This window comes from Rhinoderma darwinii, chromosome 4 (assembly GCF_050947455.1).
Source record: "Rhinoderma darwinii isolate aRhiDar2 chromosome 4, aRhiDar2.hap1, whole genome shotgun sequence".
Taxonomy (NCBI): Eukaryota; Metazoa; Chordata; class Amphibia; order Anura; family Rhinodermatidae; genus Rhinoderma; species Rhinoderma darwinii.
The window spans coordinates 279,569,403-279,595,385 of NC_134690.1; the positions used below are offsets into that span (position 1 = coordinate 279,569,403).

At 38.0% G+C, this 25,983-nt stretch overlaps 1 protein-coding gene across 2 annotated transcripts in view; it reads left to right on the plus strand.

The window, feature by feature from the left end:
- PACRG (parkin coregulated) overlaps positions 1-25,983 on the plus strand; it is a 593,882-nt gene that overhangs the window by 113,628 nt on the left and 454,271 nt on the right. Inside the window, exon 2 of one of the 2 annotated variants that reach the window (XM_075862542.1) lies at positions 22,994-23,029. The exons of the other annotated variant lie outside the window; for it this stretch is intronic. Within the exon in view, the coding sequence (XP_075718657.1) occupies positions 22,994-23,029 (36 nt within the window). The remainder of the gene's footprint in view (positions 1-22,993; positions 23,030-25,983) is intronic. 2 annotated transcript variants of the gene reach the window in all.

Genomic DNA, 25,983 nt, shown 5'->3' on the forward strand with positions numbered 1-25,983 from the left:
TCTGGATAATTCAATTCAAAATCTCTGATCCTTGCAGCAGGTCACAAAGAACTAATTAACCTGCGGAATTGTCGACATCATTTAGATGAAGCTCATCTATGTATTGGAGACAATCAATAACACATTTCTACAACATGAGATCAAGAAAGTTCTAGATAGAGGGGTAAAGGCAGGTTGGTTTAGTAACCTACATACTATGAAAAAAATGATTTATAATCTTTGTTTAACTCTGCAGTTATTTCTATGATGTCAAAACACTCTCATGTTAAACAGTCCAAGTCCAAAAATGTATTATACAGGTTCCATATTTCTTATTTATTCATTTGAAAATACAAGGCAACATTATAGCATACAGTACTTACCTGGCTTTATCCTGGATGGGATCCCTACATACTTGCATGGTTATATGTGATCCTGCTTCTAGTTATCTGTATTGGGGATTATTAACACTGACATATTACAATACAGTACTTACCTGCCTTTATCCTGGATGGGATCCTTATATACTTGTATGGTTATATGTGATCCTGCTTCTAGTCATCTGTATTGGGGATTATTAACACTGACATATTACAATACAGTACTTACCTGCCTTTATCCTGGATGGGATCCCTACATACTTGCATGGTTATATGTGATTCTGCTTCTAGTCATCTGTATTGGGGATTATTAACACTGACATATTACAATACAGTACTTACCTGCCTTTATCTTGGATGGGATCCTTATATACTTGTATGGTTATATGTGATCCTGTTTCTAGTCATCTGTATTGGGGATTATTATCACTGACATATTACAATACAGTACTTACCTGCCTTTATCTTGGATTGGATCTATATACTTGTATGGTTATATGTGATCCTGCTTCTAGTCCTCTGTATTGGGGATTATTAACACTGACATATTACAATACAGTACTTACCTGCCTTTATCCTGGATGCGATCTATATACTTGTATGGTTATATGTGATCCTGCTTCTAGTCCTCTGTATTGGGGATTATTATCACTGACATATTACAATACAGTACTTACCTGCCTTTATCCTGGATGGGATCTATATACTTGTATGGTTATATGTGATCCTGCTTCTAGTCATCTGTATTGGGGATTATTAACACTGACATATTGCAATACAGTATTTACCTGCCTTTATCCTGGATGGGATCTATATACTTGTATGGTTATATGTGATCCTGCTTCTAGTCATCTGTATTGGGGATTATTAACACTGACATATTACAATACAGTACTTACCTGCCTTTATCCTGGATGGGATCCTTATATACTTGCATGGTTATATGTGATCCTGCTTCTAGTCATCTGTATTGGGGATTATTATCACTGACATATTACAATACAGTACTTACCTGCCTTTATCCTGGATGGGATCCTTATATACTTGTATGGTTATATATGATCCTGCTTCTAGTCATCTGTATTGGGGATTATTAACACTGACATATTACAATACAGTACTTACCTGCCTTTATCCTGGATGGGATCCTTATATACTTGTATGGTTATATGTGATCCTGTTTCTAGTCATCTGTATTGGGGATTATTAACACTGACATATTACAATACAGTACTTGCCTGCCTTTATCCTTGATGGGATCTATATACTTGTATGGTTATATGTGATCCTGCTTCTAGTCATCTGTATTGGGGATTATTATCACTGACATATTACAATACAGTACTTACCTGCCTTTATCCTGGATGGGATCCTTACATACTTGTATGGTTATATGTGATCCTGCTTCTAGTCATCTGTATTGGGGATTATTATCACTGACATATTACAATACAGTACTTACCTGCCTTTATCCTGGATGGGATCCTTATATACTTGCATGGTTATATGTGATCCTGCTGCTAGTCATCTGTATTGGGGATTATTATCACTGACATATTACAATACAGTACTTACCTGCCTTTATCCTGGATGGGATCCTTATATACTTGCATGGTTATATGTGATCCTGCTGCTAGTCATCTGTATTGGGGATTATTATCACTGACATATTACAATACAGTACTTACCTGCCTTTATCCTGGATGAGATCTATATACTTGCATGGTTATATGTGATCCTGCTTCTAGTCATCTGTATTGGGGATTATTAACACTGACATATTACAATACAGTACTTACCTGCCTTTATCCTGGATGGGATCTATATACTTGTATGGTTATATGTGATCCTGCTTCTAGTCATCTGTATTGGGGATTATTAACACTGTCATATTACAATACAGTACTTACCTGCCTTTATCCTGGATGGGATCAATATACTTGTATGGTTATATGTGATCCTGCTTCTAGTCATCTGTATTGGGGATTATTATCCCTGACATACTACAATACAGTACTTACCTGCCTTTATCCTGGATAGGATCCTTATATACTTGCATGGTAATATGTGATCCTGCTTCTAGTCATCTGTATTGGGGATTATTAACACTGACATATTGCAATACAGTACTTACCTGCCTTTATCCTGGATGGGATCTATATACTTGCATGGTTATATGTGATCCTGCTTCTAGTCATCTGTATTGGGGATTATTAACACTGACATATTATAATACAGTACTTACCTTCCTTTATCCTGGATAAGATCCTTACATACTTGTATGGTTATATGTGATCCTGCTTCTAGTCATCTGTATTGGGGATTATTAACACTGACATATTACAATACAGTACTTACCTGCCTTTATCCTGTATGCGATCTATTTACTTGTATGGTTATATGTGATCCTGCTTCTAGTCCTCTGTATTGGGGATTATTAACACTGACATATTACAATACAGTACTTACCTGCCTTTATCCTGGATGGGATCTATATACTTGTATGGTTATATGTGATCCTGCTTCTAGTCATCTGTATTGGGGATTATTAACACTGACATATTACAATACAGTACTTACCTGCCTTTATCCTGGATGGGATCCCTACATACTTGCATGGTTATATGTGATTCTGCTTCTAGTCATCTGTATTGGGGATTATTAACACTGACATATTACAATACAGTACTTACCTGCCTTTATCTTGGATGGGATCCTTATATACTTGTATGGTTATATGTGATCCTGTTTCTAGTCATCTGTATTGGGGATTATTATCACTGACATATTACAATACAGTACTTACCTGCCTTTATCCTGGATGCGATCTATATACTTGTATGGTTATATGTGATCCTGCTTCTAGTCCTCTGTATTGGGGATTATTAACACTGACATATTACAATACAGTACTTACCTGCCTTTATCCTGGATGCGATCTATATACTTGTATGGTTATATGTGATCCTGCTTCTAGTCCTCTGTATTGGGGATTATTATCACTGACATATTACAATACAGTACTTACCTGCCTTTATCCTGGATGGGATCTATATACTTGTATGGTTATATGTGATCCTGCTTCTAGTCATCTGTATTGGGGATTATTAACACTGACATATTGCAATACAGTATTTACCTGCCTTTATCCTGGATGGGATCTATATACTTGTATGGTTATATGTGATCCTGCTTCTAGTCATCTGTATTGGGGATTATTAACACTGACATATTACAATACAGTACTTACCTGCCTTTATCCTGGATGGGATCCTTATATACTTGCATGGTTATATGTGATCCTGCTTCTAGTCATCTGTATTGGGGATTATTATCACTGACATATTACAATACAGTACTTACCTGCCTTTATCCTGGATGGGATCCTTATATACTTGTATGGTTATATATGATCCTGCTTCTAGTCATCTGTATTGGGGATTATTAACACTGACATATTACAATACAGTACTTACCTGCCTTTATCCTGGATGGGATCCTTATATACTTGTATGGTTATATGTGATCCTGTTTCTAGTCATCTGTATTGGGGATTATTAACACTGACATATTACAATACAGTACTTGCCTGCCTTTATCCTTGATGGGATCTATATACTTGTATGGTTATATGTGATCCTGCTTCTAGTCATCTGTATTGGGGATTATTATCACTGACATATTACAATACAGTACTTACCTGCCTTTATCCTGGATGGGATCCTTACATACTTGTATGGTTATATGTGATCCTGCTTCTAGTCATCTGTATTGGGGATTATTATCACTGACATATTACAATACAGTACTTACCTGCCTTTATCCTGGATGGGATCCTTATATACTTGCATGGTTATATGTGATCCTGCTGCTAGTCATCTGTATTGGGGATTATTATCACTGACATATTACAATACAGTACTTACCTGCCTTTATCCTGGATGGGATCCTTATATACTTGCATGGTTATATGTGATCCTGCTGCTAGTCATCTGTATTGGGGATTATTATCACTGACATATTACAATACAGTACTTACCTGCCTTTATCCTGGATGAGATCTATATACTTGCATGGTTATATGTGATCCTGCTTCTAGTCATCTGTATTGGGGATTATTAACACTGACATATTACAATACAGTACTTACCTGCCTTTATCCTGGATGGGATCTATATACTTGTATGGTTATATGTGATCCTGCTTCTAGTCATCTGTATTGGGGATTATTAACACTGTCATATTACAATACTGTACTTACCTGCCTTTATCCTGGATGGGATCAATATACTTGTATGGTTATATGTGATCCTGCTTCTAGTCATCTGTATTGGGGATTATTATCCCTGACATACTACAATACAGTACTTACCTGCCTTTATCCTGGATAGGATCCTTATATACTTGCATGGTAATATGTGATCCTGCTTCTAGTCATCTGTATTGGGGATTATTAACACTGACATATTGCAATACAGTACTTACCTGCCTTTATCCTGGATGGGATCTATATACTTGCATGGTTATATGTGATCCTGCTTCTAGTCATCTGTATTGGGGATTATTAACACTGACATATTATAATACAGTACTTACCTTCCTTTATCCTGGATAAGATCCTTACATACTTGTATGGTTATATGTGATCCTGCTTCTAGTCATCTGTATTGGGGATTATTACCACTGACATATTACAATACAGTACTTACCTGCCTTTATCCTGTATGCGATCTATTTACTTGTATGGTTATATGTGATCCTGCTTCTAGTCCTCTGTATTGGGGATTATTAACACTGACATATTACAATACAGTACTTACCTGCCTTTATCCTGGATGGGATCTATATACTTGTATGGTTATATGTGATCCTGCTTCTAGTCATCTGTATTGGGGATTATTATCACTGACATATTACAATACAGTACTTATCTGCCTTTATCCTGGATGCGATCTATATACTTGTATGGTTATATGTGATCCTGCTTCTAGTCATCTGTATTGGGGATTATTAACACTGACATATTGCAATACAGTATTTACCTGCCTTTATCCTGGATGGGATCTATATACTTGTATGGTTATATGTGATCCTGTTTCTAGTCATTTGTATTGGGGATTATTATCACTGACATATTACAGTACAGTACTTACCTGCCTTTATCCTGGATGGGATCCTTATATACTGGCATGGTTATATGTGATCCTGCTTCTAGTCATCTGTATTGGGGATTATTAACACTGACATATTACAATACAGTACTTACCTGCCTTTATCCTGGATGCGATCTATATACTTGTATGGTTATATGTGATCCTGCTTCTAGTCCTCTGTATTGGGGATTATTAACACTGACATATTGTAATACAGTACTTACCTGCCTTTATCCTGGATGGGATCCTTACATACTTGTATGGTTATATGTGATCCTGCTTCTAGTCCTCTGTATTGGGGATTATTAACACTGACATATTACAATACAGTACTTACCTGCCTTTATCCTGGATGCGATCTATATACTTGTATGGTTATATGTGATCCTGCTTCTAGTCATCTGTATTGGGGATTATTAACACTGACATATTGCAATACAGTATTTACCTGCCTTTATCCTGGATGGGATCTATATACTTGTATGGTTATATGTGATCCTGCTTCTAGTCATCTGTATTGGGGATTATTATCACTGACATATTACAATACAGTACTTACCTTCCTTTATCCTGGATGGGATCCTTACATACTTGTATGGTTATATGTGATCCTGCTTCTAGTGATCTGTATTGGGGATTATTAACACTGACATATTACAGTACAGTACTTACCTGCCTTTATCCTGGATGGGATCCTTATATACTTGTATGGTTATATGTGATCCTGCTTCTAGTCATCTGTATTGGGGATTATTATCACTGACATATTACAGTACAGTACTTACCTGCCTTTATCCTGGATGGGATCCTTATATACTGGCATGGTTATATGTGATCCTGCTTCTATTCATCTGTATTGGGGATTATTAACACTGACATAATACAATACTGTACTTACCTGCCTTTATCCTGGATGGGATCCTTACATACTTGTATGGTTATATGTGATCCTGCTTCTAGTCCTATGTATTGGGGATTATTAACACTGACATATTATAATACAGTACTTACCTGCCTTTATCCTGGATGGGATCCTTACATACTTGCATGGTTATATGTGATCCTGCTTCTAGTCATCTGTATTGGGGATTATTATCACTGACATATTACAATACAGTACTTACCTGCCTTTATCCTGGATGGGATTTATATACTTGCATGGTTATATGTGATCCTGCTTCTAGTCATCTGTATTGGGGATTATTAACACTGACATATTATAATACAGTACTTACCTGCCTTTATACTGGATGGGATCCTTATATACTTGCATGGTTATATGTGATCTTGCTTCTAGTCATCTGTAGTGGGGATTATTATCACTGACATATTACAATACAGTACTTACCTGCCTTTATCCTGGATGGGATCTTTATATACTTGTATGGTTATTTGTGGTCCTGCTTCTAGTCATCTGTATTGGGGATTATTAACACTGACATATTACAATACAGTACTTACCTGCCTTTATCCAGGATGGGATCCTTACATACTTGTATGGTTATATGTGATCCTGCTTCTAGTCATCTGTATTGGAGATTATTAACACTGACATATTACAATACAGTACTTACCTGTAATGACGGGGTAGGGAGACAGACAGGTGAGCCCTAAGCTACCCGTCACTCAGTCCCTGCCTACTTGCAACGACCCGTCCTAGGCGACGGGGTACAACTGGGCGACGGTCCCTACGCTCAGTAAGTGCACGACAGACAAACAGACAAGGGTACACAGAAGCTAGGGAAACGGGGCAGCTGCCCACGGAGACACCGTGAGCAACGAGAGTAGTGAACGTGCTGAGTCAAACCAGGAGTGCACGAGGTACAAAACGCTGAGCAGGAGAGTGGTCAGTAAGCCAAGGTCAATAACAAGCAGAGGATCAGTATTTCAAGCAGCAGCAGCAGAGCCTGGAAACACAGGCAAAGGAGGAACAGGAAAGGCAGGTATAAGTAGACAGTGGGCGGGAGCTAGCTCCGTCTGGCCAGGCTGTGATAGGCTCTCCCACTTCTAAGCCTGCCATCCTGAGTGGTGGAAGATGGAGTCAGTCTCACAGACATAGGAGCAGGTGCAGACTGATTACCCACGGGCGTCGACACAGAAGCTGTGTCTGGCAGATCCTTTACATTACCTGCCTTTATCCTGGATGGGATCCTTATATACTTGCATGGTTATATGTGATCCTGCGTCTTGTCATCTGTATTGGGGATTATTAACACTGACATATTACAATACAGTACTTACCTGCCTTTATCCTGGATGGGATCCTTACATACTTGCATGGTTATATGTGATCCGGCTTCTAGTCATCTGTATTGGGGATTATTAACTCTGACATATTACAATACAGTACTTACCTGCCTTTATCCTGGATGGGATCCTTATATACTTGCATGGTTATATGTGATCCTGCTTCTAGTCATCTGTATAAGGGATTATTATCACTGACATATTACAATACAGTACTTGCCTGCCTTTATCTTGGATTGGATCTATATACTTGTATGGTTATATGTGATCCTGCTTCTAGTCATCTGTATTGGGGATTATTAACACTGACATATTATAATACAGTACTTACCTGCCTTTATCCTGGATGGGATTTATATACTTGCATGGTTATATGTGATCCTGTTTCTAGTAATCTGTATTGGGGATTATTATCACTGACATATTACAATACAGTACTTACCTGCCTTTATTCTGGATGAGATCTATATACTTGCATGGTTATATGTGATCCTGCTTCTAGTCATCTGTATTGGGGATTATTAACACTGACATATTACAATACAGTACTTGCCTGCCTTTATCTTGGATTGGATCTATATACTTGTATGGTTATATGTGATCCTGCTTCTAGTCATCTGTATTGGGGATTATTAACACTGACATATTACAATACAGTACTTACCTGCCTTTATCCTGGATGGGATCCTTACATACTTGTATGGTTATATGTGATCCTGCTTCTAGTCATCTGTATTGGGGATTATTATCACTGACATATTATAATACAGTACTTACCTGCCTTTATCCTGGATGGGATCCTTATATACTTGCATGGTTATATGTGATTCTTCTTCTAGTCATCTGTATTGGGGATTATTAACACTGACATATTACAATACAGTACTTACCTGCCTTTATCCTGGATGGGATCTTTATATACTTGTATGGTTATATGTGGTCCTGCTTCTAGTCATCTGTATTGGGGATTATTAACACTGACATATTACAATACAGTACTTACCTGCCTTTATCCAGGTTGGGATCCTTACATACTTGTATGGTTATATGTGATCCTGCTTCTAGTCATCTGTATTGGGGATTATTATCACTGACATATTACAATACAGTACTTACCTGCCTTTATCCTGGATGGGATCTTTATATACTTGTATGGTTATATGTGGTCCTGCTTCTAGTCATCTGTATTGGGGATTATTAACACTGACATATTACAATACAGTACTTACCTACCTTTATCCTGGATGGGATCCTTACATACTTGTATGGTTATATGTGATCCTTCTTCTAGTCATCTGTATTGGGGATTATTAACACTGACATATTACAATACAGTACTTACCTGCCTTTATCCTGGATGGGATCTATATACTTGTATGGTTATATGTGATCCTGCTTCTAGTCATCTGTATTGGGGATTATTAACACTGACATATTACAATACAGTACTTACCTGCCTTTATCCTGGATGGGATCCTTACATACTTGTATGGTTATATGTGATCCTGCTTCTAGTCACCTGTATTGGGGATTTTTAACACTGACATATTACAATACAGTACTTACCTTCCTTTATCCTGGATAGGATCCTTAAATACTTGCATGGTTATATGTGATCCTGCTTCTAGTCATCTGTATTGGGGATTTTTAACTCTCACATATTACAATACAGTTCTTATCTTCCTTTATCCTGGATTGGATCCTTATATACTTGTATGGTTATATGTGATCCGGCTTCTAGTCAACTGTATTGTGGATTATTAACACTGACATATTACAATACAGTACTTACCTGCCTTTATCCTGGATGGGATTTATATACTTGCATGGTTATATGTGATCCTGTTTCTAGTAATCTGTATTGGGGATTATTATCACTGACATATTACAATACAGTACTTACCTGCCTTTATTCTGGATGAGATCTATATACTTGCATGGTTATATGTGATCCTGCTTCTAGTCATCTGTATTGGGGATTATTAACACTGACATATTACAATACAGTACTTGCCTGCCTTTATCTTGGATTGGATCTATATACTTGTATGGTTATATGTGATCCTGCTTCTAGTCATCTGTATTGGGGATTATTAACACTGACATATTACAATACAGTACTTACCTGCCTTTATCCTGGATGGGATTTATATACTTGCATGGTTATATGTGATCCTGTTTCTAGTAATCTGTATTGGGGATTATTATCACTGACATATTACAATACAGTACTTACCTGCCTTTATTCTGGATGAGATCTATATACTTGCATGGTTATATGTGATCCTGCTTCTAGTCATCTGTATTGGGGATTATTAACACTGACATATTACAATACAGTACTTGCCTGCCTTTATCTTGGATTGGATCTATATACTTGTATGGTTATATGTGATCCTGCTTCTAGTCATCTGTATTGGGGATTATTAACACTGACATATTACAATACAGTACTTACCTGCCTTTATCCTGGATGGGATCCTTACATACTTGTATGGTTATATGTGATCCTGCTTCTAGTCATCTGTATTGGGGATTATTATCACTGACATATTATAATACAGTACTTACCTGCCTTTATCCTGGATGGGATCCTTATATACTTGCATGGTTATATGTGATTCTTCTTCTAGTCATCTGTATTGGGGATTATTAACACTGACATATTACAATACAGTACTTACCTGCCTTTATCCTGGATGGGATCTTTATATACTTGTATGGTTATATGTGGTCCTGCTTCTAGTCATCTGTATTGGGGATTATTAACACTGACATATTACAATACAGTACTTACCTGCCTTTATCCTGGATGGGATCCTTACATACTTGTATGGTTATATGTGATCCTGCTTCTAGTCATCTGTATTGGGGATTATTATCACTGACATATTATAATACAGTACTTACCTGCCTTTATCCTGGATGGGATCCTTATATACTTGCATGGTTATATGTGATTCTTCTTCTAGTCATCTGTATTGGGGATTATTAACACTGACATATTACAATACAGTACTTACCTGCCTTTATCCTGGATGGGATCTTTATATACTTGTATGGTTATATGTGGTCCTGCTTCTAGTCATCTGTATTGGGGATTATTAACACTGACATATTACAATACAGTACTTACCTGCCTTTATCCAGGTTGGGATCCTTACATACTTGTATGGTTATATGTGATCCTGCTTCTAGTCATCTGTATTGGGGATTATTATCACTGACATATTACAATACAGTACTTACCTGCCTTTATCCTGGATGGGATCTATATACTTGTATGGTTATATGTGATCCTGCTTCTAGTCATCTGTATTGGGGATTATTAACACTGACATATTACAATACAGTACTTACCTGCCTTTATCCTGGATGAGATCCTTACATACTTGTATGGTTATATGTGATCCTGCTTCTAGTCACCTGTATTGGGGATTTTTAACACTGACATATTACAATACAGTACTTACCTTCCTTTATCCTGGATAGGATCCTTAAATACTTGCATGGTTATATGTGATGCTGCTTCTAGTCATCTGTATTGGTGATTTTTAACTCTCACATATTACAATACAGTTCTTATCTTCCTTTATCCTGGATTGGATCCTTATATACTTGTATGGTTATATGTGATCCGGCTTCTAGTCAACTGTATTGTGGATTATTAACACTGACATATTACAATACAGTACTTACCTGCCTTTATCCTGGATGGGATTTATATACTTGCATGGTTATATGTGATCCTGTTTCTAGTAATCTGTATTGGGGATTATTATCACTGACATATTACAATACAGTACTTACCTGCCTTTATTCTGGATGAGATCTATATACTTGCATGGTTATATGTGATCCTGCTTCTAGTCATCTGTATTGGGGATTATTAACACTGACATATTACAATACAGTACTTGCCTGCCTTTATCTTGGATTGGATCTATATACTTGTATGGTTATATGTGATCCTGCTTCTAGTCATCTGTATTGGGGATTATTAACACTGACATATTACAATACAGTACTTACCTGCCTTTATCCTGGATGGGATCCTTACATACTTGTATGGTTATATGTGATCCTGCTTCTAGTCATCTGTATTGGGGATTATTATCACTGACATATTATAATACAGTACTTACCTGCCTTTATCCTGGATGGGATCCTTATATACTTGCATGGTTATATGTGATCCTTCTTCTAGTCATCTGTATTGGGGATTATTAACACTGACATATTACAATACAGTACTTACCTGCCTTTATCCTGGATGGGATCCTTATATACTTGCATGGTTATATGTGATCATACGTCTAGTCATCTGTATTGGGGATTATTAACACTAACATATTACAATACAGTACTTACCTGCCTTTATCCTGGATGGGATCCTTACATACTTGTATGGTTATATGTGATCCGGCTTCTAGTTATCTGTATTGAGGATTATTATCACAGACATATTACAATACAGTACTTACCTGCCTTTATCCTGGAAGGGATCTATATACTTGTATGGTTATATGTGATCCTGCTTCTAGTCATCTATATTTGGGATTATTAACACCGACATATTACAATACAGTACTTACCTGCCTTTATCCTGGATGGGATCCTTACATACTTGCATGGTTATATGTGATCCTGCTTCTAGTCATCTGTATTGGAGATTATTAACACTGACATATTACAATACAGTACTTACCTGCCTTTATCCTGGATGGGATCCTTACATACTTGCATGGTTATATGTGATCCTGCTTCTAGTCATTGGTATTGGGGATTATTAACACTGACATATTACAATACAGTACTTACCTGCCTTTATCCTGGATGGGATCCTTACATACTTGCATGGTTATATGTGATTCTTCTTCTAGTCATCTGTATTGGGGATTATTAACACTGACATATTACAATACAGTACTTACCTGCCTTTATCCTGGATGGGATCTTTATATACTTGTATGGTTATATGTGGTCCTGCTTCTAGTCATCTGTATTGGGGATTATTAACACTGACATATTACAATACAGTACTTACCTGCCTTTATCCAGGTTGGGATCCTTACATACTTGTATGGTTATATGTGATCCTGCTTCTAGTCATCTGTATTGGGGATTATTATCACTGACATATTACAATACAGTACTTACCTGCCTTTATCCTGGATGGGATCTTTATATACTTGTATGGTTATATGTGGTCCTGCTTCTAGTCATCTGTATTGGGGATTATTAACACTGACATATTACAATACAGTACTTACCTACCTTTATCCTGGATGGGATCCTTACATACTTGTATGGTTATATGTGATCCTTCTTCTAGTCATCTGTATTGGGGATTATTAACACTGACATATTACAATACAGTACTTACCTGCCTTTATCCTGGATGGGATCTATATACTTGTATGGTTATATGTGATCCTGCTTCTAGTCATCTGTATTGGGGATTATTAACACTGACATATTACAATACAGTACTTACCTGCCTTTATCCTGGATGAGATCCTTACATACTTGTATGGTTATATGTGATCCTGCTTCTAGTCACCTGTATTGGGGATTTTTAACACTGACATATTACAATACAGTACTTACCTTCCTTTATCCTGGATAGGATCCTTAAATACTTGCATGGTTATATGTGATGCTGCTTCTAGTCATCTGTATTGGTGATTTTTAACTCTCACATATTACAATACAGTTCTTATCTTCCTTTATCCTGGATTGGATCCTTATATACTTGTATGGTTATATGTGATCCGGCTTCTAGTCAACTGTATTGTGGATTATTAACACTGACATATTACAATACAGTACTTACCTGCCTTTATCCTGGATGGGATTTATATACTTGCATGGTTATATGTGATCCTGTTTCTAGTAATCTGTATTGGGGATTATTATCACTGACATATTACAATACAGTACTTACCTGCCTTTATTCTGGATGAGATCTATATACTTGCATGGTTATATGTGATCCTGCTTCTAGTCATCTGTATTGGGGATTATTAACACTGACATATTACAATACAGTACTTGCCTGCCTTTATCTTGGATTGGATCTATATACTTGTATGGTTATATGTGATCCTGCTTCTAGTCATCTGTATTGGGGATTATTAACACTGACATATTACAATACAGTACTTACCTGCCTTTATCCTGGATGGGATCCTTACATACTTGTATGGTTATATGTGATCCTGCTTCTAGTCATCTGTATTGGGGATTATTATCACTGACATATTATAATACAGTACTTACCTGCCTTTATCCTGGATGGGATCCTTATATACTTGCATGGTTATATGTGATCCTTCTTCTAGTCATCTGTATTGGGGATTATTAACACTGACATATTACAATACAGTACTTACCTGCCTTTATCCTGGATGGGATCCTTATATACTTGCATGGTTATATGTGATCATACGTCTAGTCATCTGTATTGGGGATTATTAACACTAACATATTACAATACAGTACTTACCTGCCTTTATCCTGGATGGGATCCTTACATACTTGTATGGTTATATGTGATCCGGCTTCTAGTTATCTGTATTGAGGATTATTATCACAGACATATTACAATACAGTACTTACCTGCCTTTATCCTGGAAGGGATCTATATACTTGTATGGTTATATGTGATCCTGCTTCTAGTCATCTATATTTGGGATTATTAACACCGACATATTACAATACAGTACTTACCTGCCTTTATCCTGGATGGGATCCTTACATACTTGCATGGTTATATGTGATCCTGCTTCTAGTCATCTGTATTGGAGATTATTAACACTGACATATTACAATACAGTACTTACCTGCCTTTATCCTGGATGGGATCCTTACATACTTGCATGGTTATATGTGATCCTGCTTCTAGTCATTGGTATTGGGGATTATTAACACTGACATATTACAATACAGTACTTACCTGCCTTTATCCTGGATGGGATCCTTACATACTTGTATGGTTATATGTGATCATGCTTCTAGTCATCTGTATTGGGGAATATTAACTCTGACATATTACAATACAGTACTTACCTGCCTTTATCCTGGATGGGATCCTTACATACTTGCATGGTTATATGAGATCCTGCTTCTAGTCATCTGTATTGGAGATTATTAACACTGACATATTATAATACAGTACTTACCTGCCTTTATCCTGGATGGGATCCTTACATACTTGTATGGTTACATGTGATCCTTTTTCTAGTCATCTGTATTGGGGATTATTAACACTGACATATTATAATACAGTACTTACCTGCCTTTATCCTGGATGGGATCCTTATATACTTGTATGGCTATATGTGATTCTGCTTCTAGTCATCTGTATTGGGGATTATTAACACTGACATATTACAATACAGTACTTACCTGCCTTTATCCTGGATGGGATCCTTACATACTTGTATGGTTATATGTGATCCTGCTTCTAGTCATCTGTATTGGGGATTATTAACACTGACATATTACAATACAGTACTTACCTGCCTTTATCCTGGATGTAACAAATAGAGAAAAAAAACACAGTGTTTCTCGCCACTTTGCTCAAATACACAAATGCCAATTTAATGAAATCCACATTACTCCTATTGAACATATTCACCCCGATGTCCCAAACAGGTTCAATAAGTTGAAACAAAGAGAGAATTTTTGGATATTTAAAATGGATACATTACACCCCAGAGGCCTGAACGACATCTCAGAGTCGTCCTTGGATTAGTCCTACCAATAGTTACTAATTCTCCTAATTATGATATGCCTTGACCCGTCTAGTAAACACACCAAGACGCACATACATATACCTTCATGATTTCCTTATCATAACCTAGCGATCACATACACAATCAAATACCGTCTTCTTCCGATCTTCTAATCAACCTCTATATGTGAACAAATGTGATTCAAATTGCCTCAACTAAAAACTTCTGACTCACAGTATTACTTATCGTCAGTCGCCGACAAAACCCCCCCCCCTTTTTACCTATATTGTGAATTAAAATTCTTTCATACAAATCTTTACTTACCTTTTCAGCAATAGTTCTGTCCATCTCTCTACTTAATGACATCCCACACGATTCCCCGGACTTTGCGTGCCATTTTGCGTCCCACCATGCGCTCCACCGTATGCGGTCCACCACCTAGTTTTGGCCCGCCTCGGCCTCCGTAGTTTAAATAATCTCCATGACTACGGCCCACATTTGACCTAAACAAATCCCCATTTACTATATCAATAAAAACATCGAATAAAAGTAACACATTTATGCTACAGTATCACTAATGGAAAATAAACCTTTGCCGACCATTTTATGAAAAACCTCTTTACTTAAAATATTTACGTTCTCGGTGCCGTTACAACATTTGACTTATATAAAAATCACGCAAAACATCTTTTATTCTGTATTATAATATCCCGAGTTTTTATTCATTTAACTATATGTTCCCATTCTAATCGATATTCAATTTGACTATTCCTGTTATTTTGCCTGATATTTGTTTGAACTTTGACCCGCCATGTTTTGGCATTTTTTTTGCCAATTCTGTTCCATCTGAACTGGGCCAATCAGTATCCAGTGTTGTATATATATACCAGCATGTTTTAAACTAAATTTTATGCCTGATGAAGACGCCAGTTCGGCGTCGAAACGCGTTGCAATAAAGCACTTATTTAAACTACGGAAGAGACTACTCGTTTCTCCATTGTACTTGGTCCACTCAGCAGCGCCAATACAGATCCCCTCTTTTTCTACATTTATCCACTTTATCCTGGATGGTATCCTTATATACTTGCTTGGTTATATGTGATCCTGCTTCTAGTCATCTGTATTGGGGCTAATGCAATCTACTAAATTCTATACAGTGCTTATTTTCTTTGATTCTGGATGGGATCCTTACATCCTTGCATGATTATATGTGATCCTACTACTAGTCATCTGTATTGAGCCCCATGCACACTGCCATATTATGGATCCATGTTGTATGTATTTTTAACATGGGGAACATAGGCTACTATTTAATCCCTTTCTTTAGGTTACAGCAGCACACACTCTATTTGTTAATTTGATGTGGTCTTCAGAAGATAGAATTTTGATTGTGGGAACGTAGCAAAATCAATTTCAAATAATTATGGAGATAGCACTCCTTTTTGATGCACTGATATGATGGGTTAATGAAGTTCATTCAATGTGCATCAATAGGAGTGCTATCTTCACAATCATTTGTGACAACAGGCTAATATGGGCCCATACTGTTCTTCTGTTGGCCTCCGATTTTGTTTGGATGCACACAGAGGTTTCTTCTGACAAATTCCTAGATAATCAGTAAGAATAATGCATTGCTTCTAGGAGATAATATAGTGCATCATGGAGGAACCACACAGCGCCCCATGGAGAGACTTTGTGTGCCGCTGTAGAGCGTCTTAGCACACAGGGTATAGAGCCCTTAGATGTAGATGTAACCAGCAGAGAGGATATTTTCTTATAAAAATTTATTTCTGCCCGCATGGACACACAAACCAATGCCATGCCTGGAGAAAACAATCACACCAGGTAGTGTAGTTTTGAAGGCCGCATTAAAGTAAAATCTATAAAAAAAATGTGTGTGTATGTGTGTAACATGCAAATTCTATTTTTGTACCAAAGCTTAGGTGTTTCCTATACTCTATATAAAGAGTACTTAAGTTGGGTTTACATCTGCAGATTTCTTCCCACCGCGAGTGTTGATCGACGATATAGCAAGTCATTCGACGCTAGTTAACAGGCCATTTTACACGGGTTGACCTGGCATGTTGTATTCGCTTGCAGAGTTATGCGGTCTTTCCTGTTATTCCTCACCACTCAGCTTCTTAATGCAGTATGTCTGGTAGCATAGAGATATTTTCTAGCATGTATTGGCAAACTTATTTATTGCATTACTATGATAGAACAGTGTGGTGACAATATGCTGTAAGTCATTATAGTGTGGACAGAAATTTATGTGTATTAACCCTTTAAGGAATGAGCCATTGTTTGCTTTTTCATTTTCGTGCCTACCAAGAGCCATCATTTTTTTATTTTTCCGTCAATAGAGTGGCGTGAGGGCTTATTTTTTGCTGGAGGAGCTGTAGTTTCAACTGGCACTATTTAAAGTACCACATAATGTACTGGGAAACTGAAAAAAAATCTTTGCGGGCTGAAACCGGAAAAAAACTGTGACTTTTCCATTGTTATTTAGGTTTCGTTTTTACGGCTTTTCGCCAGGCGGTAAAAATAACAACTTAACTTTATTCTGCGACTCAATACGATTACGGTGATACCACATATATATATATAGGTTTTTTCATATTTGACTACTTTTACAAAGAAAAAACTATTTGTTAAAAAAAAAATATTGTTTCACCACATTCTGAGAGCCATAACTGTTTTGTTTTTTATCGTCAATTGAGGGCTTATTTTTTGGGGGGACTAGCTGTAGTTTTTGGTACATACAACTTTTTGATCACTTTTTATTATATTTATTTTTTTATCTAAGGTGAACAAAAAACTGTGATTTTGGCATTTTTAAATGTTTTATTTTTTACAGCTTTGACCGCGCGAGTTAAAAATGGTGTATTGTAATAATTCGGCGTTTTACAGATGGCAGCGATACCAATTTTTTTATTTTTTAAATTACTTTAGATGAGAAATGGGAAAGTTGTTTTTGTTTTTCATTATATATATATATATATATATATATATATATATATAGACTACCGTTCAAAAGTTTGGGGTCACCCAGACAATTTTGTGTTTTCCATGAAAACTCACACTTATATTTATCAAATGAGTTGCAAAATGACTAGAAAATATAGTCAAGACATTGACAAGGTTAGAAATAATGATTTTTATTTGAAATAATAATTTTCTCCTTCAAACTTTGCTTTCGTCAAAGAATGCTCCATTTGCAGCAATTACAGCATTGCAGACCTTTGGCATTCTAGCTGTTAATTTGCTGAGGTAATAGGGAGAAATTTCACACCATGCTTCCAGAAGGCCCTCCCGCAAGTTGGATTGGCTTGATGGGCACTTCTTGTGTACCATACAGTCAAGCTGCTCCCACAACAGCTCTATGGGGTTGAGATATGGTGACTGCGCTGGCCACTCCATTACAGATAGAATACCAGCTGCCTGCTTCTTCCCTAAATAGTTTTTGCATAATTTGGAGGTGTGCTTTGAGTCATTGTCCTGTTGTAGGATAAAATTGGCTCCAATCAAGCGCTGTCCACAGGGTTTGGCATGGAGTTGCAAAATAGAGTGATAGCCTTCCTTATTCAAAATCCCTTTTACCTCGTACAAATCTCCCACTTTACCAGCACCAAAGCAACCCCAGACCATCACATTACCTTCACCATGCTTGACAGATGGCATCAGGCACTCTTCCAACATCTTTTCAGTTCTGCGTCTCACAAATTTTATTCTGTGATCCAAACACCTCAAACTTTGATTCGTCTGTCCATAACACTTTTTTCCAATCTTCCTCTGTCCAATGTCTATGACCTTTTGCCCATATTAATCTTTTCCTTTTATTAGCCAGTCTCAGATATGGCTTTTTCTTTGCCACTCTGCCCTGAAGGCCAGCATCCCGGAGTCGTCTCTTCACTGTAGACGTTGACACTGGCGTTTTGCGGGTACTATTTAATGAAGCTGCCAGTTGAGGACCTGTGAGGCGTCTATAACTAGAGACTCTAATGTACTTGTCTTGTTGCTCAGTTGTGCAGCGGGGCCTCCCACTTCTCTTTCTACTCTGGTTAGAGCCTGTTTGTGCTGTCCTTTGAAGGGAGTAGTACACACCGTTGTAGGAAATCTTCAGTTTCTTGGCAATTTCTCGCATGGAATAGCCTTCATTTCTAAGAACAAGAATAGACTGTCGATTTTCACATGAAAGCTCTCTTTTTCTAGCCATTTTGAGAGTTTAAATGAACCCACAAATGTAATGCTCCAGATTCTCAACTAGCTCAAAGGAAGATCAATTTTATAGCTCCTCTAAACAGCAAAACTGTTTACAGCGGTGCTAACATAATTGCTCAAAGGTTTTCAAGTGTTTTCTAATCATCCATTAGCCTTCTAACACAGTTAGCAAACACAATGTACCATTAGAACACTGGAGTGATGGTTGCTCAGGCATGTTTTTCATAGTCCAAAATGGTGTCTGTGCCCTCATTCCCTCACGGCGCATGCGCCGTTTGTGTCCTGTTACCCTCAGTTCGATTTTACTTCCGGACATGCGCAGTTGCGCTGTCCGGACGCCTTTTTTGGCTAACACCCACGGTATTCCAAGAGGTGAGCGATTGATTTTAATTCACTGCACCTTTGTACTAATCACTGTTGTGATAATTTTTATATTTTACTAGCCTGTATGTATAAATAAATACAACTTTCTGTGTATGTTTCTAGCCTCTGTATTAATAATCACATACATGAATTGCACTGTATACTGTCTACTATGTACTAATCTCTGCATTTTCACTGATTACTGTTAACAGCACTTTTTGATTGAGACTCTGTTATATTGTGTGAATTCACACCAGTCATTTGCTTGAGAAAGGCTCCAGTGGATGGAGCTGAAACGTCGCTCGGGCAATAAAGTACCCATTTTTTTCACTTGAACCTTGGAGTTGCTGCTCATTTTTTCATTTTGTATGTACTCGGAACTTGGTCTGTTCCTTAGAGCTTGCACCCACACTCTGCCAGTGCTGCCTGACTTTGCATACACTTATATATATATATTTTTTTTATTATTATTTTTTTTCCTACTAATAACTTTATTTCACTTTTTTTACATATTTTATTAGTCCCCCTAGGGTACTTGAACCAGCAATCGTTAGATTGCTGGTACAATACACTGCAATACTAATATATTGCAGTATATTGTCATGATTTTTTACCCACTACCACCTTGTATTGCTGGTTTAATAGGTGAAATGCTGGTGACAGGTTCCCTTTAAACAGCCAGGATCTGCACGATTGTGTTCCTGGCCGTTAGTCCCTGGTGTCAGCTGTAATACACAGCTGAAACCCGCAGCCTGTGAGCCCGCTCCAGACATCATCCCCCACACTCGGACGTGCTATTACGTCGTGGTGTGCGAAGGGGTTAAAGCATTTGTCTCACCAAGACATCCTTTGTTCATATGCCCTATGTAAGGCTGGTGGAGCATTTCTGTGTGCTGAGAATGGGGTGGGCACATCGGTCCATGATATAAAACCATAGAAGGTGCCACATAGCATTTCTCTTAGCTATTTTTTTTAATACTGTTGTTATTATGGTGTTCATCGATTTACATACTGTACAGAGCTGCAAATGTACTGAGACTATAAATAAAAGACAATACTAATATTAATAATGATACAATATGTATTCCCAGCACACAGTAGAAACTAGTCAAATTGACTTACCTTCCATGAGTGAGATGATTTACTAGCGCCATGTAGCGTCCCACTGTTCAGGTGTGCATTAAACCCTAATAAGGTCCGTGCTGCATGGATTATTTCCATACATTTGGTCATGAGTAATACAATGCTGGACAGATAAAACAAATCTCTCACTTCACGATACTACATTTAAATCACCACAGGAACGTTGCATCTCGCTGAGAGGAGGTCTGTTTTATTTGCTCAACCTCCTGGTGTTTTTCTGCTCCTTCCGAATCCTTCAGCCTTAAAAACTCCGACATAAACAGACAACACAACATTTTAATGACATGATACAATATAAATACTGAATAAAGCATGGAATCATTTTGTTGGGCTCTCGTCCATGCTCAGCTTATTCTGATGTTCCAGTAATGTTTTACTTGGTACATTAAAAGGGCATAAAATAAAGTGGACAGGAAGATGGGGCACAACATGTTTTGAAGCTGTCGAGGATATATATATATATATATATATATATATATATATATATATATATATATTTGTTTGATGTTGGTTTTCTATTAGCCTTGTTGACCAGCCTTATCAGATACTTTTCTTCAAAATACCACAGTAAATGTCATCAGATACATAGACAGACAGGGATTTTTTTCGTCTTTTTCATCCTGCCTGGTAGTAAAATTTAGATGTGTAACTTGAATTGCTTTTGAGGCAGATAATCCTCATATTGGAGACGTTAGAGAATAACAATCCGTTAATTTTTATTGCTATTTTTACATTTTTTTTTTAAATCTTGTGAATTGAAAAGTCACTCTAAAATATGGATATTAATGATAGTAAGGATGAGGATGATGATGATGATGATGATGATGATGACGATTACAGGGTTTCTTTAGTCAAAAGATCATTTTAATCTATTTTGCCCCGTAGCACAATTACAAATGAAGCAGAGCCGAGTTTGTCATTACAGAACAGTTGGGTCTGTCATTTCAATCACTCATCTTGATATTGATAGTCTTTTTCCATAAACAAGTACAATTAGGCCTCATTCATTGTTGCAGTAACATGTAGCAGTAACATAAAATGACCATTTTCTGTATCACCTGTGTATTCTGTCATCTATTGGCAACAATTCTATTCTCTCCACAATAAGGCCTCATGCACACGATCGTAGCCATGTGCACGGCCGTGATTTTCGGGTCGGCCGGCTGTGGACTGTCAGCTGCGAGCCGCCCGCAAATCGCGGGCCATGCACATGGCCGCGGCCATTATTTTCAATGAGCCCGGACCGCAGAAGACGGCCGTAATAAGACACGTCTGTTCTTTCTGCGGTGCGGGCTCCCGGGCCATTCATGGACCGTAAAAACTACGGCTATGTGCATGGCCCCATAGAAATGAATGGGGCCGCAATTCTCCCGTGGATTTTCGGGGGAATTGCGGCCGCAAAAGCACGTTCGTGTGCATGGGGCCTAAGAATTCTGGTATTAGTACTCAGTATAGAAGAGAAGTCACAAAATCCATCATGTTAAATCATGTAAATCTACAAGGAGCTTTGTTAGCTTTCCGAATTGCATAGGATTGCAAACATTTCATACATTTGCATAGGATTGCATTTTGACACTACTGTGGGGAAGTCGATTAAAAATACCGAGCTGAAGCATATTACACACGATCAATTTTATTTGAAGTGCCGTTGGCTTTACTGTATAGTATCACGCTTCCCAATTACATCTGCTAGACTGTAATCCTTCAGAGAATTAGAAACAAATACTAATAGTCTCACCTGCTAGCTTTGTTTTGTCTTTTTTTTCAGGCAACTAAGGAGAAAATTGTTTCAGGTAACAGCAAGGTACTTCCAGAACAGCAAATATTGATGTTTTGTTTGCTTCCTGCCTTACTCAACCTGTCAGTTACTTTGTAGTCGCACAGCTATAGTTGATTTTTAGCATGAAGTGCTGCTGAAAGTAAAATTATTTTGAGAACCAAGGACCTGAAATATATTTAGCAAAGGAAAATTGATTTATAAGTAAGTGTAAGTATCAAACCTACTCTAAACAGTTGCAGAATAAAAAAGAGTTTACCGCATGGCTTGTAAGTAATAATACAAAAGATCTATTCCGCTTGGCTCTAGTAATGCACATTTTTATGATTTCTTGCTTATTAACATTCTGCTCTCTTCTTAATGGATTCATTGAAAAAATAAAGTTCCCATTAAATAGTTTCGTAATAGGATATACTCTTTAAAGCAAAATAATGTGTATTATACCCTCAGTTGACTAATCAGCGTTAGGTTCCGTGGATGGGTTCCGTCAGACCTCTCCAACGGAGGAATCCATCAATGGATAGGCAAATGGATTCTATAGCTTTCCGTTAGCATTACCATTGATTTCTATGGTAATGCTTCCGTTGCTAATGGTTTCCGTTTGATTTCTGTTTTTTTTGCTGGAAACAATAGCGTAATCGACTACGCTATTGTTTCCGCCAAAACAATGGAAACCCTAAGGAACGGAGACAAATGGAAACCATTAGCAATAGAAGCATTACCATTGAAATCAATGGTAATGCTAAAGGAAAGCTATGGATTCCGTTTGCCTTCCCGTTCATGGGTTCCTCCGACAGAAAGGTCTGATGGAACCCATCAATGGAACCTAACGCTGATGTAAACACACCCTTTTTTATTTTCCTTCTCTGTCATTGGATGATATTACATGGTCATTCCTCATTCGGTGCTGTCATCTTTACAGCAATAGACAATTTTATTAGCCGTATTCTAGCTGGAAAAGCGCTTAAATGACAAATATCTGCATACCACCATCAAATAGCAGGTTTTGGTTTTTAGTTTCTAGTGTGTTTTTTAGCCATTTCATTGTAAATCATTTTCATTAACCTTGTCTAGAATAAAAAAAAAATTTTGCCAGAAACACTGAGGCAGTTTTCTAAAAAACAGTGAAATTCCAATAAAATGACACTCAAAATCCAAGATGTAAAGAAAAAAACATGTAAAGATAAAAACATTGCAACAGCGCTCTGTGAATGCTAAGGCCTCATTCACACGACAGGGACCGAGTGTCGGCTGGGAAAATCGTCCGTTTTTGGCCGATTTTCTCTGCCAGTTTGCATCCGGTTTGCATCCGTTCCGATTCCGTTCCGGGCCGTGTTGCCGTTTTTACTGGCCGATTTGGACCCGATTTGCATCCGGTTTTTTCCCTGACCGTTTTTTAATCAGATGAATTTTTGGCACTTTACTTATTTTTTTATTATTATAGTCTGTCCCTCAAAGGTCAAAAAAGACCTTTTTGGAACTTTTAATATTTTTTTTCTTTCTTTTACACCATGTTTTTCCACTGTAACTGGAGCTGCACAGCAGCCCCAGTTACAGGGGAAATCAGCCCTCTCATAGTGATGATTGTCACTAATAGGGCTGTTCTGGGTCTAGTAAGACCCAGCAACAGTCTGCCACTAACGGCACCCGGCGATCATGTGACCAGTCGCATGATCACCGGGAGGAATAGAGACAGTGCCGCTGCTGCTGTCTCTATTCCTATACACAGCGTTCATTGAGCGCTGTGTTCAAGTCATCAGAGAAGACAGAAGCAGTGAAAGCTGCTTCTGTCTTCTCCTCAGGGTCCCCGGCAGTCACTGACAGCCAGAGACCCGACATTCAGCTGCCCGATCGCGCGGGCAGCAAGTTAAAACCCGAGCCGTAAAAAGTCTATGGCTCGGGTTTTAAGGACCCTGACCGCTGGCCGTAAAAATACAGCCAGTGGTCGGGAACCGTAACAAGCAGGGGAAGGGAGCCAGCGCAGCGCTCCTTTCCACCTGCTGTACACCCCGGCCCTGCCACACAGTATCTCCAGCGTAGCCATTCGTCCGAATGGCATCAACACTTCCTCCTCACATGCACTCTGCGCTGTAAGGAGGAGGAGAGAGTGCGCGAGCGACGGTAGACCCGGCCATCACTCGGGACACATTCCGGTGATGGCCGTGTATTACCCAGCCCCATAGACTTCTATGGGAGCCGGGCGGCCTGGTACCCGGCCGAAAATAGGGCATGTCCCATTTTTTGACGGCCGGTTTTCCCGGCCTGTCAAAAAATCGGTCGTGTGAATAGCCCCATTAGGGGTCTATTATTCCTAATGCAGCCGGGTGCCGGCCGATTTATGAACGGCCGGCACCCAGCCGGGAAGCCCTGTCGTGTGAATCCCGCCTAAGACTACCTAAAACACTATATATAAATAAATTGCCATTACTGCTACGTTTACTTATAATAGTGAGGTTTTGATCAAATTGTGTGAGCCCACCTGCCACGACAAGGCAAACTCTATTAGGTCCCTAAGCTAAAAATACACCTCTATTCTGGGTCTAATCCTGCAAAATATACTCGAGGTAGGTAGAAACCAGCTTTACTCTAACTAAAAGCACTCTTGGGCAAAATGGGAGGAGTACACAACCAAAAATGGAGGCAGTCTCTATCCCCACATATACAAAATGAAACACAAAAAAGGATTGGTCAGCACAACCTAACAAAATGAAAAATGTGCAGGTGCAAGTACGCTGTGACTGCAAACATTACATGTAAAGAAAAAAAAGATTGCAACAGCACTCTGCGAATGCTTAGTCTACCTAATACGCCATATATAAATAAACTGGCATTACTGCTACGTTTACTTAAAATTGTGAGGTTCTTAGCGCACATTTTGATCAAATTGTGTGAGCTCATCTGCCATGACAAGGCGGTTTCTTTTATGTGGGTCCCTAACATAAAAATACACCTCTGTTCTGGGTCTAAGCCTGCAGAATATA